This window comes from Pipra filicauda, unplaced genomic scaffold (assembly GCF_003945595.2).
Source record: "Pipra filicauda isolate LSUMZ 115617 unplaced genomic scaffold, ASM394559v2 scaffold364_size791107_pilon, whole genome shotgun sequence".
NCBI classification, from domain to species: domain Eukaryota; kingdom Metazoa; phylum Chordata; class Aves; order Passeriformes; family Pipridae; genus Pipra; species Pipra filicauda.
The window spans coordinates 197,853-214,015 of NW_024104492.1; the positions used below are offsets into that span (position 1 = coordinate 197,853).

A 16,163-nucleotide genomic window follows, 5' to 3' on the forward strand; every position below is an offset into this window, starting at 1 on the left:
GCCCTTTGGCTTCTCCAGCATGTGCCTGCTGGTCTATCCCTGACTCAGAGCTGGTGTTTGCCAAGTGTGCCAAGGGAACTGCTGGGAATGAGTAGCACCTCCCTGGACAAGATACTGATCACAGGCTAATTCCTCCTTTAATTATTTTTAACTGGCCAAAGGTGGAACATGCTGTGCTTTTTTTTTTTTTCATTTTTCTGCTAAGTATAAACAGGGGATGAGACAGATAAAGTTGTAGAAAGAATGCTGGAGGGAAAGAAGAAACCCCACAACAATCGAGTGCAAAATGCAAAGAAACAAACCCCAGCAGTGCAAGACAAAGGCTCTGATGAGAAAACTGATGAAGTGTGGGGAGCAAACCCTTGGGAGAAATACCTTCAATAAAGAACCCACAACGGAGCAAGCTGGGCTAGTGGAAGGTGTCCCTGCCCATGGCAGGGGGTGGAACTGGATGAGCTTTAAGGTCCCTTCCAACCCAAACCATTCCAGGATTCTATTAAGCAACATCACATTGTTTATTTTACAGGGATGCAGCAACACTTATTTCTCATTTGGGCTCACAGTTTACTGTCTCAGCTAACAAATATTGGGAGCCAATGTGAGCACTGGGCACCCTCCAGTGATTAAGGACATTTCAGGCCTCTTTGCTAAATTATAAAATATATAAAAATTATAAAAATATATTTTTATAATATATAAATATATAAAAGGCCTTTATAAAGGTCTTTCGTTAGGGAATCATCTCTCAAGAGAAAGGAAAGCCAAGATCAAACATAGAATCACAGAATCATGGAATGGTTTGGGTTGGAAGGACCTTAAAGCCCATCTCATCCCACCCCCTGCCATGGGCAGGGACACCTCCCACTAGCCCAGGTTGCTCCAAGCCCCGTCCAACCTGGCCTTGGACACTTCCAGGGACGAGGCAGCCACAGCTTCTCTGGGCAACCTGGGCCAGGGCCTCCCCACCCTGTTCATTCCCTGTGACCACAACAAAGCTTTAAGTCAAGTAGATTTGGTTGCTCAGAAGCTCATGGGTCTCTCTGAGGTGAATTATTCCCCATCATTTACAGTTCTGGTCACATGGATCAACTGGACAGCAGAAAAACCAGGCATTTGGTAAAACCAGGCCGTGAAGACACGGTTTGGTGTCTGGAGATCGCTTATCTTGGTTGCACAATTTCACCCAAACACCTTTTGCTCAGGGCTTTATCAGATTGTCTCTCCACTCCAGTCCAAGCACGCTCCAAATATCAGCCATCAGACATGCAGGTCAACAGTTGCCAAAATCTGTCCACTGAAGATCAGCACGACCACGACGGTCACAGAGATGTGTCTGAGGCACGCGGGTGTTCGTAACACTCTTCTGAAATGCACCACTAAAAGACCTCTGGACAATCATCTATTTAGGGGTATTTTAAATTTGAAATTCAGAGGAGAATTTTGGTGTCTGAGTTGGAAAACCCCCACTGCACCCCTTGGTATCATCCTTGCCCCATCACAAGTTACAGCCTCACACAGATGAGCACCAAGATGCTCTTTCTTGGAATCAGGAGAGCTTTGGTCTTGTTTCACTTGGGACACTTGAAAAATTAGGTCAAGTTGAGGCTTTTCAGAGACAAGGCTTCACCACAAAGCCAGCTGGAGTCTACATTTCAGAAAGTGCTGTTCAGATTTACATAATCCTCGTCCTTATTTTAAATAAAAGCTCAGATTCAAACCATCTCAGCTGGCAGGATTATTATTGAACAGGCTTAGAGGATGATGGAATGGAGTAAAAAGCTGGAAAAATCACAACCAAACTGGTGTCCTTTGAGGCCTCAACTGGTCTCCCTGAACAGGGAGTCATAGTTTTCCTAAGGAAAAATGTTCAAGGGTTTTTATGACCTCAAGTTCATTCATAAAGCTGCCACTCAATAATAATGAGCAGCCTCTAGTTGGAAAAAGGACTAGAAAAATTAATCTTATGAGGCTGGAGCTTGGAGAGTGGGAAAGATCCTACTTTTAGAGGTGCTCAGCACCACCAGCCTCCCTGGAGAAATGCAGAGGAGGTTAACAACTGATGAGCACAGCACAGTGACCTTCCCAGGGAAACCACACAAAAGGCCAGTGGGAATGAAGAAATCAAAAACTTGCATATTATGAATTCTGGTGCCAGGTCAAAGTGCATTCACTGCTGCCATCCCCTGAGTCATGCCCCGTGTCCTGCAACCACAGTGTGTGACCAGAGCAGTCATGGGGCCAAGCATGACGTGAGTCTGGAGTCAGCACCATCTGCTCAGATGGGAAATCACAGCCACGAGGGACTGGGGTGGGCACAGAATGAACTGAGACAGCAAGAACGAGTCCTCATCTACAAGGGAACCACCACATACCTTCTCTGCTATGCCATTTTCTGTGGTATAGATGGCCATCAACTCCGTGTCTTCTGTATCCTGGTCACCGCTGGACGTTGCTCCGCCGTTTATCACAACCTTAAAAACACAACAAATAGCAAACACGAGGTCTCAAAATAAACACTGTCTTTGCAATCACACCTCGTGTCTCTCAGTTTTCTCCCTTGGTACTTGCCATCTGCCTCTGACATTGTCAGAAAACATGACAAGCACGGCAAGTCATCATTTCTGTAACAGCAGGTCTGGGGAGAGAGAGGGGCTTGAAAGACATCACATGGAGCTCCTGAAGGACATCACACAGAGCTCCTGAAAGACATCACAGAGAGCTCCTGAAAGCCTGTGCAGTGCCAGCTGGGGGTGGGGGGAACCAGCAGCAGATTGGTTGGAAGAGTCCTCCAACAGAACATCTGAGTAAGAAGAAGAAGAGAAGCAAATGTTTCCTCGTTGTTGTCTTTTACTCTTAGTTGAGCAACTCAGGACATGCTGGTTGACGGGGCTGAACGTGACCACAGGGGTGGCAGGAGGTCAATGGCCCCTGGGCTGTCCCAGCCATGGGGTGTCACAGCCCCAGGGCAGTGCCCGTCCCTGTGCTGGCACTGCTGGGGCACCTCCAGGGCTGTGTCCAGGGCTGGGCCCTCAACAAGAGAGACACTGAGGGGCTGGAGGTGTCCAGGGAAGGGAACGGAGCTGGGAAGGGGCTGGAGCAGCAGGAGCAGCTGGGGGAGCTGGGGGGGCTCAGCCTGGAGAAAAGGAGGCTCAGGGGGGACCTTCTGGCTCTGCAACCCCCTGACAGGAGGGGGGAGCCGGGGGGGGGTCAGGTTTTGCTCCCAGGGAACAAGGGACAGGAGGAGAGGGAACGGCCTCAGGCTGTGCCAGGGGAGGGTCAGGTTGGATATCATGGAAAATTTCTTCACTGAAAGTGTGTTTAAACACTGGAACAGGCTGCCCAGGGCAGGGGTGCAATCCCCATCCCTCAAGGTGTTCAGAAATCAAGCAGACTTCGTGACATATGTGGTGGGATTTGGTTAAAGGTTGGGCTTGATGATCTTGGAGGTGTTTTCCAACCTTAATGATTCCATGATTCCATACCAGGGGCTCGTGCTCATGCTGCAGGAGGACAGGTAACTGCTCCAGTCCTGCAGTGCCTGGGGTGCTGCCTGTCCTGGGAGCAGCCCAGCTGGGGAGCACACAGGGAACACCCACACTCGGTAACTGGCCGTGTTTCCGTGTAAACACCATCCACTGGCAAAAGAGGTTTGTTACCAACTGCTTGTGGCAATGAGGGGTTTGTAGAACATGATTAGAACGTTATGGCCTGATTCACACTGAGCCTGACTCCGTGGAGCTGGAATGTGGTACTCACAGGCAGGGTGAAGAAGGCGGGATGTTTGGACTCATCCTCGTATTTGCCCTCTGCGGAGCCTCCCGCCTCCACCGACTTCGAGGTGGTGTTTTTGCCAATCCCCATCGTTTCCAGAATGTCCAGGACTTGCATTCAGCACCCAAACAGATGCTGCTGGGATGAGAGGCCAAGGACTGAGGACAATTCCTTTATGTGAACAGCAGCACCTCCAGGAATCACCAGAGTTCTCAGTAATCCAGCTGGGACATCAGGGTGTCGTTGGCATCAATGGCTCCTGGAACTGAAGATGGATATTTTTATTCCCTAAGATCTGTGTACATTCACACCACCCCACAGCCTGGGCTCCCTTTCATGCTCATGACTCACCAGCTCTCATCAATCCTCCCCAATAATTAACAGACTATCATTTAAATATAAAGCTGAAGGTATTTTAAATTCTTTCAGGATAGGAATACTGTGATTATTTTCTCATTCTTCTCTGGTGATCTTCAATCAGTAGTAGCAAATTGAAACCTTTAGTTTTTTCCCATTTCACAGCCATTTCCATGGAATTTTTTGGGAACAAAGTACACCTGTACTCCAGGTAAGGAGCAGAGTAGAACAGCTGAACACCCACTGCAGACAGGACTTGGGCTTCCTCAAGGAGTGTAAATTTGCAGTTAACCTCTGTGTAACTGAATCCTTTTTCTGAAAATAACTCATTATTAAATAAAAGAATCCAGGAAGCTCAGACCAGATGGACAGTGAAGGACCTGCCTTTCAGTGAGTCTAATTCAGACAGAAACAGCTCTTTCTGCTGAACATCCCCACCCAAAATTATCCCAGTTGTTCGAGGGATGTTCCCAGTCATCTGCCTGATGATGTTGAAGCAACAGCTTCAGGATAAACTGGTGCATTTTAACGAGTTTCACTACTCTTTTGGCACAGGAACAGGAAGATCTTACAGCCCACGGAGTTCCCTTTTTGTTTTCCCAGATGGGTCACTACAGTACAGTTTTCCCCCATTTGCTCCTTAAATTAGCCCTCCCTGCCCATCATCATCCACACATTTGCCATTTCCAGGACTAAAGAATAGCATTTAACGGATTTAAACATAAACTTCCTGCAGGACAGCACAGAAAATTCTGCTGCAAAGCAAGTTTTGCAGCCTGAGGTTCCTGAGCCTCAAACAGAAAACGAAGCCACAAACACCTGTGGGTGAAATCAGCTCAGATACAGGTGAAAGTACAAGACAGAACCTGAAAAATGGCCTTTTAAAAACCACAGAAAGGGGAATTTTCTGCAGCAAGAAGCACATTGAAGCAGCAAAACCCACTGCACAGAGGGGTTACTTCAAAAGTAAGGTAATGACATGTTCAAGTAAATCAACAGAGGTGGAAATGAAGCTGATGGACACTCAAAAACACAGTTTGGTTTATATTAGAAAGAAAAAAAAGTAGGGTTTGGGTTTTTTCCTTAAGTTTCCCTTTCAAATGCTGCTCAGGAAATGCCAGCAGCTCCTGTCTACTGTAATTGCAATAATAACTAAACCTGACAAAGACTCTTCCAACAGTGGTATTTTAGAACCTCTTAATAGCTGTTAATTGCCCATTTGCTAGAAAATTCTGGTTACTTGAGGTGAAAGAGATGTTAATCTTTCAAAGCAATGTAACTTTTCTGGAGAGAAAATATACCTACCCAAGAAAGACTATTTGGGCACCAGGACAGCCTTGAAGCCTTAATTAAATCAAGATGGGATGAAAGGCAGTGTCTGCAAATAAGGGTTAAAACTTGTTTATTAAAGTAAATATTAACTAGCATAATTAATTACTTCTCACTTAGACTTAAAACCGAACTGGTTTGAATACTCACTGTCTTGTTACTCGGGAGAAAACGGTCATTCCCATTTTTACAATGACCATTTTTACAATGACCACAGATTTCCTCTTCAAAGTGCAGCTCAGGGTGGAAAAGAGACAGGTCCTGGTTAAGGGTTTGGGGGCACTGGGGGATCTGGGCTGGGATTTCTGGAGGGGTTTTGTTTGCTTTTACTGTGGAGCCACGAGGGGTTTTTTTCCAAGCACAAAAGAACAAAAGACTTTGCCTTTTTCTGTCCATGTTGACTTATTTTATTCTCCAAGAAAATCAGTGATGGAGACAGGCAAGGTTTAGTCTGGCAGCTTTATCAGGTGGGATTGGGAAGGGAAAGGGAAAAGGCAGCAGGACACCTCCCTAACCAAGGCCCCAGGCCAAGAAAACCCCGGAGTGAGGAAACCTGCCAGTCACGAGATGTGGTTTCAGGTCCTCTGGCACCATAAGCTGCTTAGTTGGCATTAACCAGCATCTCCACTGACAAAAGAGAAAAGACCCTATAATCCCATTTTACTGTGCACTGCAAACCAGCAGCACTGCCATCTCCTCCAGGCTGGGATCACCTCAGGAACCGGCCCTGAGAATTCCACCAGGAGAGCAGCAAGGCTTGCCTTGTATTAATTGTTGAGAGCTGATACACGACAGCTAAACCAGTGTTTAGATGAAGGTTCCCAATCAAGCAACTCCAAATTTACAAACAACTGCTGCTTTTCCTGCAGAGGGGAGTGAGTGTGTACACGTGTGTGTCACGTGGGTGCTCCAAGAAAAACCAGGAGAACAAATTTCTCAACTCTTCTTGCTTCTGCTCAGCAATTAAACTTGCACTTAATGGCGCAGATGATAATCAGATTTTTGTAATACTTTTATTCCGTGATCAGGAGTGTCAAAGGGAAACAGAAATCAAGAGGTAGCAGATGAGGTCATCTGAGATATCCTTCCTTATCAGCCCTTGTGTCCCACCAACCCAGCTCAGCTACACATGACTCAGACATTTTTACAGCCTCTGTAGCAAAACCAATTCTCAGAAGCTGAAAAGTCATGGAAAAAGAGATAAAACTCATTCATAATCATAGAATCATAGAATCAGCTGGGTTGGAAGGGACCTCTGAGATCAAGTCCAACCCTTGATCCAACCCTGCCGTGGTTGCTAGACCACGGTGCTGATGCCACATCCAGTCTCTGCTTAAAAACCTCCAGGGATGGAGAATCCCCCCCTTCCCTGGGCAGCCCATTCCAATGGCTGAGCACCCTCTCTGCAAAGAAATTCTTCCTAATCTCCAACCTAACCCTCCCCTGGCACAGCTGCAGACCCAGCCCTCTTGTCTTGCTGATGGTTGCCTGGGAAAAGAGACCAACCCCCCCCGGCTCCCCCCTCCTGGCAGGGAGTTGCAGAGAGTGAGGAGGTCTCCCCTGAGCCTCCTCTTCTCCAGGCTGAGCCCCCCCAGCTCCCTCAGCCTCTCCTCACAGCACTTGTGCTCCAGTCCCTTCCCCAGCCTTGTTGCCCTTCTCTGGCCCTGCTCCAGCCCCTCCATGTCCTTCCTGAGCTGAGGGCCCAGAACTGGACACAGCACTCCAGGGGTGGCCTCCCCAGCGCTGAGTCCAGGGGCAGAATCACTTCCCTGGCCCTGTTGGCCACCCTGTTCCTGAGCCAGGCCAGGATCCATTGGCCTTCTTGCCCCCCTGGGCACACTCTGGCTCCTGTTCAGCTCCCTGTCCATCCCCACTCCCAGCTCCCTTCCTGCCTGGCTGCTCTCCAGCCACTCTGGCCCAGCCCGTGGGGCTGCCGGGGGTTGTTGTGGCCAAAGGGCAGGACCCGGCCCTTGGCCTTGGGGAACCTCATCCCATTGGAATCAGGCAGGTACACACTGTAAAATGAATTATCTGGATCAAATGGAAAGGCTGGAAGTGAAATCAGGACACTGATTAATTTTCACCTTTCTGAACCAAACTACCTCCAATGTGATTAACTCAGTAAGGCCAGAAGCTGCCAGGGTTTACAGGGCTGAAGATAAGATTAGGATTTAGACTAAGAGCAGGGGATAGTCCAGATGCAAGTTCACAAGGAAAACCCTTCTGGGCAGGGAAAGGCTCCTCTGCATCCTCAACACTTTGTGCCTTTTCTCCAGCACAAACCTCCTTCCAGGTTCGGAGCCATCAGGAGGGAACACAGAGCAGTGGCAGTGCCTGTGCTGACACAACATCATCCTTTTCTCATTTCCATGACTCTACTGACACCGGTTTTCCCTTTTACCAAGGTTGCTCCTATTTTGTTTGAACAAGTTACAATGCATTTCTAAGTCCACAGAAAGAAAGAAAGATGAAGCCCATCAGAGATGCAGATGTACAAGACTGTAATTGAACATATTTTTCCTTGCTGCACCTTCTGCCTCTGAGTTTCTGCTCTGGAACCTCTGTTACAAATAAAAGCATCCACTGGAGAGCACAGCAAAGGTTTTCCTACAGGAAAATCTGCTTATGTGCCAAGCCAGGTTGCATGAAAATTTTCTATCTCACAAGTGAGTCTGTCTAAAAAAAATCAATTGAAAACTCATCTCAGTAGATTCAAGGCTTAGCTTGGGCAGGACAGAAGGTCCTGATACAAATAAAGGGTTTATTACCATGGAAAGGAGAACTGGTCATGAACTCATCAAAGGAGGAGGCAACTGTAATCCAGACACCTTCTCCCTGTGTGCACTGTTTTCTTTAAAAGCAGCAGAATATAAGTTTTGGCTGAACCACACTACAAATATTCCCTAAATCAGATCTGCTGTGATGGCAGTTCATCCCCACAGTGCTGTGTGAGGATCTTTAACATTAACATTTGAATCCAGAGCTTGGCAAAGCAAAGACTGGGGAAAACAAAAAACCACCCTGACCTGCAGGCTGTGACATTCTTGGGGCAGCAGCAGGTTGCTGGGGCTTTTCTCTCTGTTTGGGTTGGTTTGGGTTTTTTTAGACATCCTTTAGAAGGGCCAACACTCTGCCAGGTGCTGTGGGCCTGGCAGCACCAAGACTGGGCAGCAGAGCTGGGCTCAGGACATGTCAGTAGTGTAAAGCTCCTCTGCAATAAGCAGACCTAGGGATGAACCCTTTGGAAGAAGCTCAGCCTGGAGCTCAGGCTCCTCCATGACTTTCAACCCTGAAATCCCTGGTTTTCCAAGGTGTCAGGATGATGCAGGTATTCTTACCAAAACGCAGCTTTATGTATTTCCTTCTTTGCCAAACTCAAACCGAAAACCTTCTAAAACCATGAGGATCTTTCCAATTCCAAGTGGACCGAGGCTCTCTACACAGCGTCCACCAAAAGACTTCAGACTTTCCAGGTGGATTTGAGCAGCTGTCTGAAAGGCCAGGAGGTTGCTGACTCAACACAAACCCAGCAGATAAGGACGAACAACGGGCACAACATTTGAGCCCGACTCGAGCAGCCTCGTTCAGAGCTTTGTGTGCCGGGGCCGCAGTGGTTCAGAGCTGGCACCAGGTCCCCTGAAGCCACAGCTGCACACAGGAGCTGCTGCACAGCCACAAATGTTTTACTGTCTGCAAACAAGTGGGATTTGGGTACCTCATGGGTTCTTTCCCTCAAACACCAAGTTGTGCTGCAGGTGTCAGGCAGGAGTAAAAGCTGGTGAAAAGGTTAAAAGGAGAGCCCCAGCTACTCTGAAAGGTGTGTTCCCTCCTCTGCACACGGTTCACGTGTCAAACAGTAGGAACTAGTTAATCACAGAATCACTGAGGTTGGAAAAGTTCTCCAAGATCATCAAGTCCAACCTGTGACTTATCTCCACTGAGTGCTCTGAACACCTCCAGGGATGGTGATTCCACCACCTCCCTGGGCAGCCCCTTCCAATGCCTGATCACCCTTTCCAGCAAGAAATTCCTTCTCATGTCCAACCTGACCCTCCCCTGGCACAGCTGGAGGCCGTTCCCTCTCCTCCTGTCCCTTGTTCCCTGGGAGCAGAGCCCGACCCCCCCCAGCTCCCCCCTCCTGTCAGGGGGTTGCAGAGCCAGAAGGTCCCCCCTGAGCCTCCTTTGCTCCAGGCTGAGCCCCCCCAGCTCCCTCAGCTGCTCCTGCTGCTCCAGCCCCTTCCCAGCTCTGTTCCCTTCCCTGGACACGCTCCAGCCCCTCAGTGTCTCTCTTGGGATGAGGGCCCAGACCTGGACACAGTCCTTGAGGTGTGGTCCCAGCAGTGCCAGCACAGGGGGACAATCCCTCCCCTGGTCCCCAGCCAGCACCTGTGGGCCTCTCTCTCCACCTCAGCTGTGGAAAACCAGGAACTGTCCTGCATTTGGTGGCCCTTCAGTGCTGCACAAGGGAAATGTTGGTACAGGGAGCACAACAAGTGTGGTTATAAAACCAGCTGGCGATGGAACAGCCCATCCTTTGCAGTGCCCTGCTGGAAAAGCTGCCAGGAGCACCCTGGTGGGAATGTCCCACATCCCACCGCCCCGGGAAGGAGCGATGGCAGATCCAACCAGGCCCTTCTTGGCCGTCACAGACGGCTGGGGAGCCAGGAGAGCTCTGGCTGCTGCACACACTAAGGAGATTAGAATCAAATTAAGGTCACTGCTTAATTACAATCATCAATTTATTATTTTAATTAGCTGTCAGACTCATGTGAACAGCACTGCCTTTCCCCTGCAGGGAGAGATGATGCTCAGCCAGAAGTTGCCACACTTGGGGTGACCTGAACTGCAGCGGTGCCTCTGGAATTCCTCCAGCTCCTGTGGCACTTCCAAGTGTTTGGCACCACAAACTCAGGGCAAACTCAAATCGAGGCATCCTCGAGGTCTGAGATTCTATTTTTGGCAACAGACACACAACAGAGATATGCAGAGGGACTTGGACTCTTTGCACATCAGGGCATTTTACTGCTAAACATACCAAGCCTCAGCAGAAGATAAAACCAGCTTTAAAACCCACTTCAGTCACTCAGGCCCAAGGCTGGGAGCACTGGGGAGCTCCTTCTGGGAAGGACAGGCTGGAAACTGCAACTAAGAGCAAACTCTCAGTTCCTGCAGTGTCAGAGCTGTGAAGAACTGAAACCAATAACAAACACACCAGATTTTCTTTGGTTTAAAAACGTGTGCTTAGGCCAAGCAGCTCATCCTGCTCTGCAAAGGATGGAGAAAGGCCAGGCTGTGGGACAGAGCTGCCAACAGCCTGGATCCCTGGGACACGGGAAGGGGCAGGGCTGGGAGTATCCAGGGAGCTGTGTTTGGCTGCAGGGAGTGGCAGGACGGATGCCAAGAGATCGGGGGAGCTCTGAAAGGAATTCCATCACCAACACACTGTACCAAAGACCAGGGAAACAGGAGTGCTCCAAAGCAGACAATTAAGGAATGTTGTGGAGGCTCCAATTAGACAAAGTTTGCTCACAGGGTACAGCTACCCCTGGCCAGACACACAACTCCACACAAAGGCAAGGCAATTCCCAGTTAATTATGGAATAACAGCTTTCTCCAGATTGCCACTGGCTGTAGTTACACCATCGCCCAAAACTTCTGCACTGATTTTGTGCCATTAAGGTATTAAAAACAACGGGCTCTTCTTTGTTATTTGCTGTGCACCAGCTCCAGGCACTGGATTTATCTGGATCCTCACTTTAATGTTATTTTAACACCAGAAGAACCTTGGAACAAGGCTCCCCCTCTCCCTGTCCAGCCTGGCACAGCTGTTCACACCTCCCACCTTACAGCACAGATAAATTAACATTAAAGCTGCCTGAGAAACTTGTTTTTTATAAATTTTTACACATGAAACAAAGCAAGGGGGTTTAAAGTATTAATGACCAAATTACGAGCCACCAAAAAAGCACTAATTCTGCTACTCAAAGCTGTCCAAAGAGCTGCTGGATGTATTCCTACAAAGCAAAAAGGTTGCCCCCGGTTAAAAAAATTCCACAAGCCTCTCATCGTCGAGGCTCATCAAGCCCAACAAGTCCTTCAACGATGCAATCAAAGCCCTGTCTGCAGAACCACAACCACAATTCCAACTCCTTCACAGCTACATCCCAGACTGGGACCTGGACACAGCACCTGGGAGGTCCCACCCACTGTCCAGATCTGTAGATGCGCCCAAAGGGTGTTTTTATACCTTCTGGGGGATTTTCACCATCTCAAAGGTCTGAAAAAAGGTGCCCAGAACCCACACTTAAATCTTCTGTTGCTATATGTAAAAAACATCCTCCTGCTTTAGTCTTAAATCGAGTTTTCCCTCAGGCTGTCTGAAACTGAGCCTTTTGCTCCCAGGATTACTTGGGATTTGTCTTCACCAGGCGCCTCCTGCACTCAGAATTCCTTCCCATGGCCTGAAACGGCCCTGAGATGCCACCACATCCTCAGAAGCTCCAGAGAAGATGATTCCCCTCCTCCACTGAACTGCAGCCACACTTGAAAAAGGACAGCAGGCTCCACATTTAATGCAAAACTACCCAAAGAGACGTCACTTTACCTGCAGCAGAGGCAGACAAAATACTGCTAAATACACCCAAACTTCCTAACATCTGAGTTTTAAAAGTTAAATTTCTGTTTTCAAAAGAGCTGATGGGAACGTCAAGAAGTTTCAGTCCTGAGCTGGTTTCTCACTTCACTTCAAAGTAGCTCTTCAAAGCACAAACATATTCTTTCTTTGTAAGCACTAATGAATTTTTAAGTAGTTGGTATTTTGACTGCCATCCAGAACAGTGTCTTAATAACTGACCAACATTATTAGGGCAAGTCTGCACAAAGACAGGCAGGGAAGCTATGCCGAGCTCAAACCTTTCCGTTGATTTCAAGCACATTAGTTAAATCTCATTAACTTCCTGAGTGAATGAGCTGGTTGAGAAGGGGACTTAAATCCAGCTGAATGAGATGTTTAACAAAGGATCTCACAGCTTTCAAAAACTACAAATTTGGTTAGTCAAATTATTAAAAAGGAGCTTATTTAGGCTGTGATTCTAAACTAAAATATATGAAATATGAGTTTTTCCAGTGTAGGTCAACCTGAAGGTGTGTTTGGTCAAAGCACTGTTGGCCAAGCTGTCCCTTGCTCATCTTTCACCCCATTACTCTCATTTTACTGCTCCAAAAGGCAGCAGTTTTGCCCAGTTTCCGTGCAGTGTTTGCCACCCTCCCCAGGATGAGATCCCATCACTGCTCTGCACGGTCAGAGAAGAAGGTCTGACCATGAAAGCAGGACACAGCTGAAGCACTGAGATAAATTCCAAAGAAGTGGAATTCCAAGGAAAATCTAGGACATAACGATTTTAGAGCCTGTTATCAAGTGACTGCTCTGAACTGACACCTGCAGAGTTCTCTGGGTGGCAACGACACTCCTGGGGAATAAGAATGAAATCCTGTATCACTGTTCCTTACAAAACTCTACAGTCCTACCTGGAGCCCAGCAGAGTGTATGGCACATTAATCTGATTTATAATGGTATGGAGTCCTCGCAGTGTCCCTGGGGAGAATTAATAACCTGAGCATTCCGATACCTCCCCGTTATTATGGATATTAATACACAGCTCGTTAAGCTCCTTCACGGCCCTCAAAGCAACCTGAGCACACACTGGGTCCTTTCTCAGCTTGCTTTGTACTTGCACTTGGCACTTTGATGAAAGCTCCCTTCTTTCCAGGACTTTAATCACATTAAAACAAAGGTGAAGTTAGAGGCTCATCTAGGAAAAATTCCATTTATTAAGCAAATCGGGGTCATGTGCCAACTTTTTCAACTCTGGGTACGAAGCTCCTTCCCAAAGGCTGATTTCTACAGTTACTTTTGAACCAGGTCCTCACTCCTGAAAGAGAACTGAGTGCAGTGAGCAACACAAACCCAGCAGCTGGTCACACACTGGGAAAGTTTTACACTGATTATCTATTAGGCTTCTCCAGAAATAAATATTTCACTTCCATTTAACATCACTTAGTAAGATTTGGAATTCAGTGAACTTCCAAAAACTAACCAAGAGGCTGCACTTCCGTGCTCAAGCTTTCTTAAAATCTCCCTTTTACTACATAAACCTCACATAAATTTTTCCCATTTTAAAAGTTAAAAGGAAGGAGAAGTTTACATGTAAACAGGACAGAGGGGAAACACTTTTGACTCTGCGTTTCCAGTGATAAACATTTTAAAAGCAGACAGCGATAAACACTTTAAAATGAAACATTTCAGCATCTTAAAGATTTGAGGACTTAAGTTATTAAAACAGACAAGCTCAGGTTTTTCAGATTAATAATGCTGACACTACAGCAGCTGAATTTTTGCAATTCTGTGAGTCCCAAGGTCTTACCTCAGAACCCAAGTCGTGGAGAGGTGCCCCCAGCGCTCCCAGCTCAGGGAGCAGAGGGAGGCGCGGCCGGGAAGGATGGAGACATTCCCTGGGAGCGCTTTTATAAGCGGCGGGGCTCCCCACGTTGTGTAACTGCGGTGTGGCCAATCCCAAACGGTTACACAACGCCGGGCAGGGACACACACGGCCACGCGGGGTTACTGCACACAGCCGGGTACAGCCTGGGGTACTGCACACACAGCCGGGTACAGCCTGGGGTACTGCACACACAGCCGGGTACACCCTGGGGTACTGCACACACAGCCGGGTACACCCTGGGGTACTGCACACACAGCCGGGTACACCCTGGGGTACTGCACACACAGCCGGGTACACCCTGGGGTACTGCACACACAGCCGGGTACAGCCTGGGGTACTGCACACACAGCCGGGTACAGCCTGGGGTACTGCACACACAGTTACACCCCTGGGGTACTGCACACACAGTTACACCCCTGGGGTACTGCACACACAGCCGGGTACAGCCTGGGGTACTGCACACACAGTTACACACGTGGGGTTATTGCACACACACAGTTACACACGTGGGGTTACTGCACACACCTGGTTACACACGTGGGGGTACTGCACACACACAGTTATACACGTGGGGTTATTGCACACACACAGTTACACACGTGGGGGTACTGCACACACACAGTTACACACGTGGGGTTACTGCACACACACAGTTACACACGTGGGGTTATTGCACACACACAGTTACACACGTGGGGGTACTGCACACACACAGTTACACACGTGGGGTTACTGCACACACACAGTTACACACGTGGGGTTACTGCACACACACAGTTACACACGTGGGGTTATTGCACACACACAGTTACACACGTGGGGTTATTGCACACACACAGTTACACACGTGGGGTTATTGCACACACACAGTTACACACGTGGGGTTACTGCACACACACAGTTACACCCGTGGGGTTATTGCACACACACAGTTACACACGTGGGGTTATTGCACACACAGCCCGGTTACTCCACGGTTCCTCCACACCTCCGCCGGGCTTACGCAAAGCAAACAGCCCCGAGCATGGCAGGAACCCGAGGGGAGCCTCCGGGCTTTGACACAGACTGCAGCAGGGAGAAATCCCAGCCCCCAAAATGCAAGTGGCGTAAATATTGACATGCCTGGCTGCCCCAGCTCTGAGCTGGACGGGGGTTTTCTCCTCTCCAGGAGCTGCCCTTGTGCACTTGCACGAAAATATTTTTATTAGCAGTAGCCACGTTCTGGAGAGGTCACAGGTCCCGAAGCTCTTTCCCAAGACAAGGGTTAGTGATGCAAAACCTGGCGGGAACTGAAAGCACCCAACACAACTGTGCCAGGCTCACTCACCTCCCCAGCGGAAAACTGTGTAGTGTTAGGGGTGAGATGCAGAGGGACACAGGAAGAAGTGAGAGACTGGAAACAACAAATCCAACAGAAAATAAATAAAGGGTTGTCAAGCACTGGAACACCCACAGGGAAGCGGGTGAGTCACCACCCCTGGAGGTGTTTAAAAGGCACACAGATGTGGCACTCGGGGACATGGTTCAGTGGTGGCCTTGGCAGTGCTGGAGGAATGGTTGGACTCGATGATTTTTTTCCAACCTAAACGATTCTATGATTCCATAATCGATGTCCAGTCCCTCCCCACGCATATCCTCTTCTCTCCCTGACCCATCTCCCCTTCTGAGGGAGCACAGCACTGCCTCAGGCTGCTCTCACACTTCTGAACTTTACAATTCACCCCATCACTGCCCCTGCCACAAGTTCCCACCGAGTTCCACCACCTCCTCACCAGATTCACCTCTCCAAACACATCATCTCCTGCACTGTTCATGAGACACCATCAGTCTACAACTGACACAGAAGTGATAACCAGAGCACACCAGCACAAAGCAGCCCCAAGGAGCAGCTCCTGCCCCAATGTCCCGGCAGTGCCTCCCCCGCTCGCACCCAGCTGAGAGCCGGCCAGGAGCCAGCACTGCAGGGCAGAGACGAGCTCAGGGCACCCGAAACGCCCCTTCTGCACCCAGAGGTGTGGAGCCGCCCAGCTGCCCCGGCCCCAGAGCCCCCGCAGCCAAACACAAGTTGGGATTCGTCCCTCGGCCGCGGCTCAGGAATCGCAGGGTGCCTGTTCCTGCAGCAGAGCACCAACGCCTGAACAGGGCACGGAGAACTGGGAGCCTGTCCTGGGCAAGGCTCCTGGTTCATCTTGGACATACTTGTCC

The 16,163-nt window shown here is 48.9% G+C and overlaps 1 protein-coding gene across 2 annotated transcripts in view; it reads right to left on the reverse strand.

The window, feature by feature from the left end:
• SLC23A2 (solute carrier family 23 member 2) overlaps positions 1-16,163 on the reverse strand; it is a 53,693-nt gene that overhangs the window by 25,100 nt on the left and 12,430 nt on the right. Inside the window, exons 1-3 of one of the 2 annotated variants that reach the window (XM_027736637.2) lie at positions 5,434-5,450; positions 3,757-4,036; positions 2,373-2,471 (exon numbers count right to left, since the gene is read on the reverse strand). In XM_027736637.2, the coding sequence (XP_027592438.1) occupies positions 2,373-2,471; positions 3,757-3,888 (231 nt within the window). In that variant the 5' untranslated portion in view covers positions 3,889-4,036; positions 5,434-5,450. Of the gene's footprint in view, positions 1-2,372; positions 2,472-3,756; positions 4,037-5,433; positions 5,451-16,163 lie in introns of those variants that run through there. The other variant, XM_027736635.2, reaches the window with a different exon arrangement.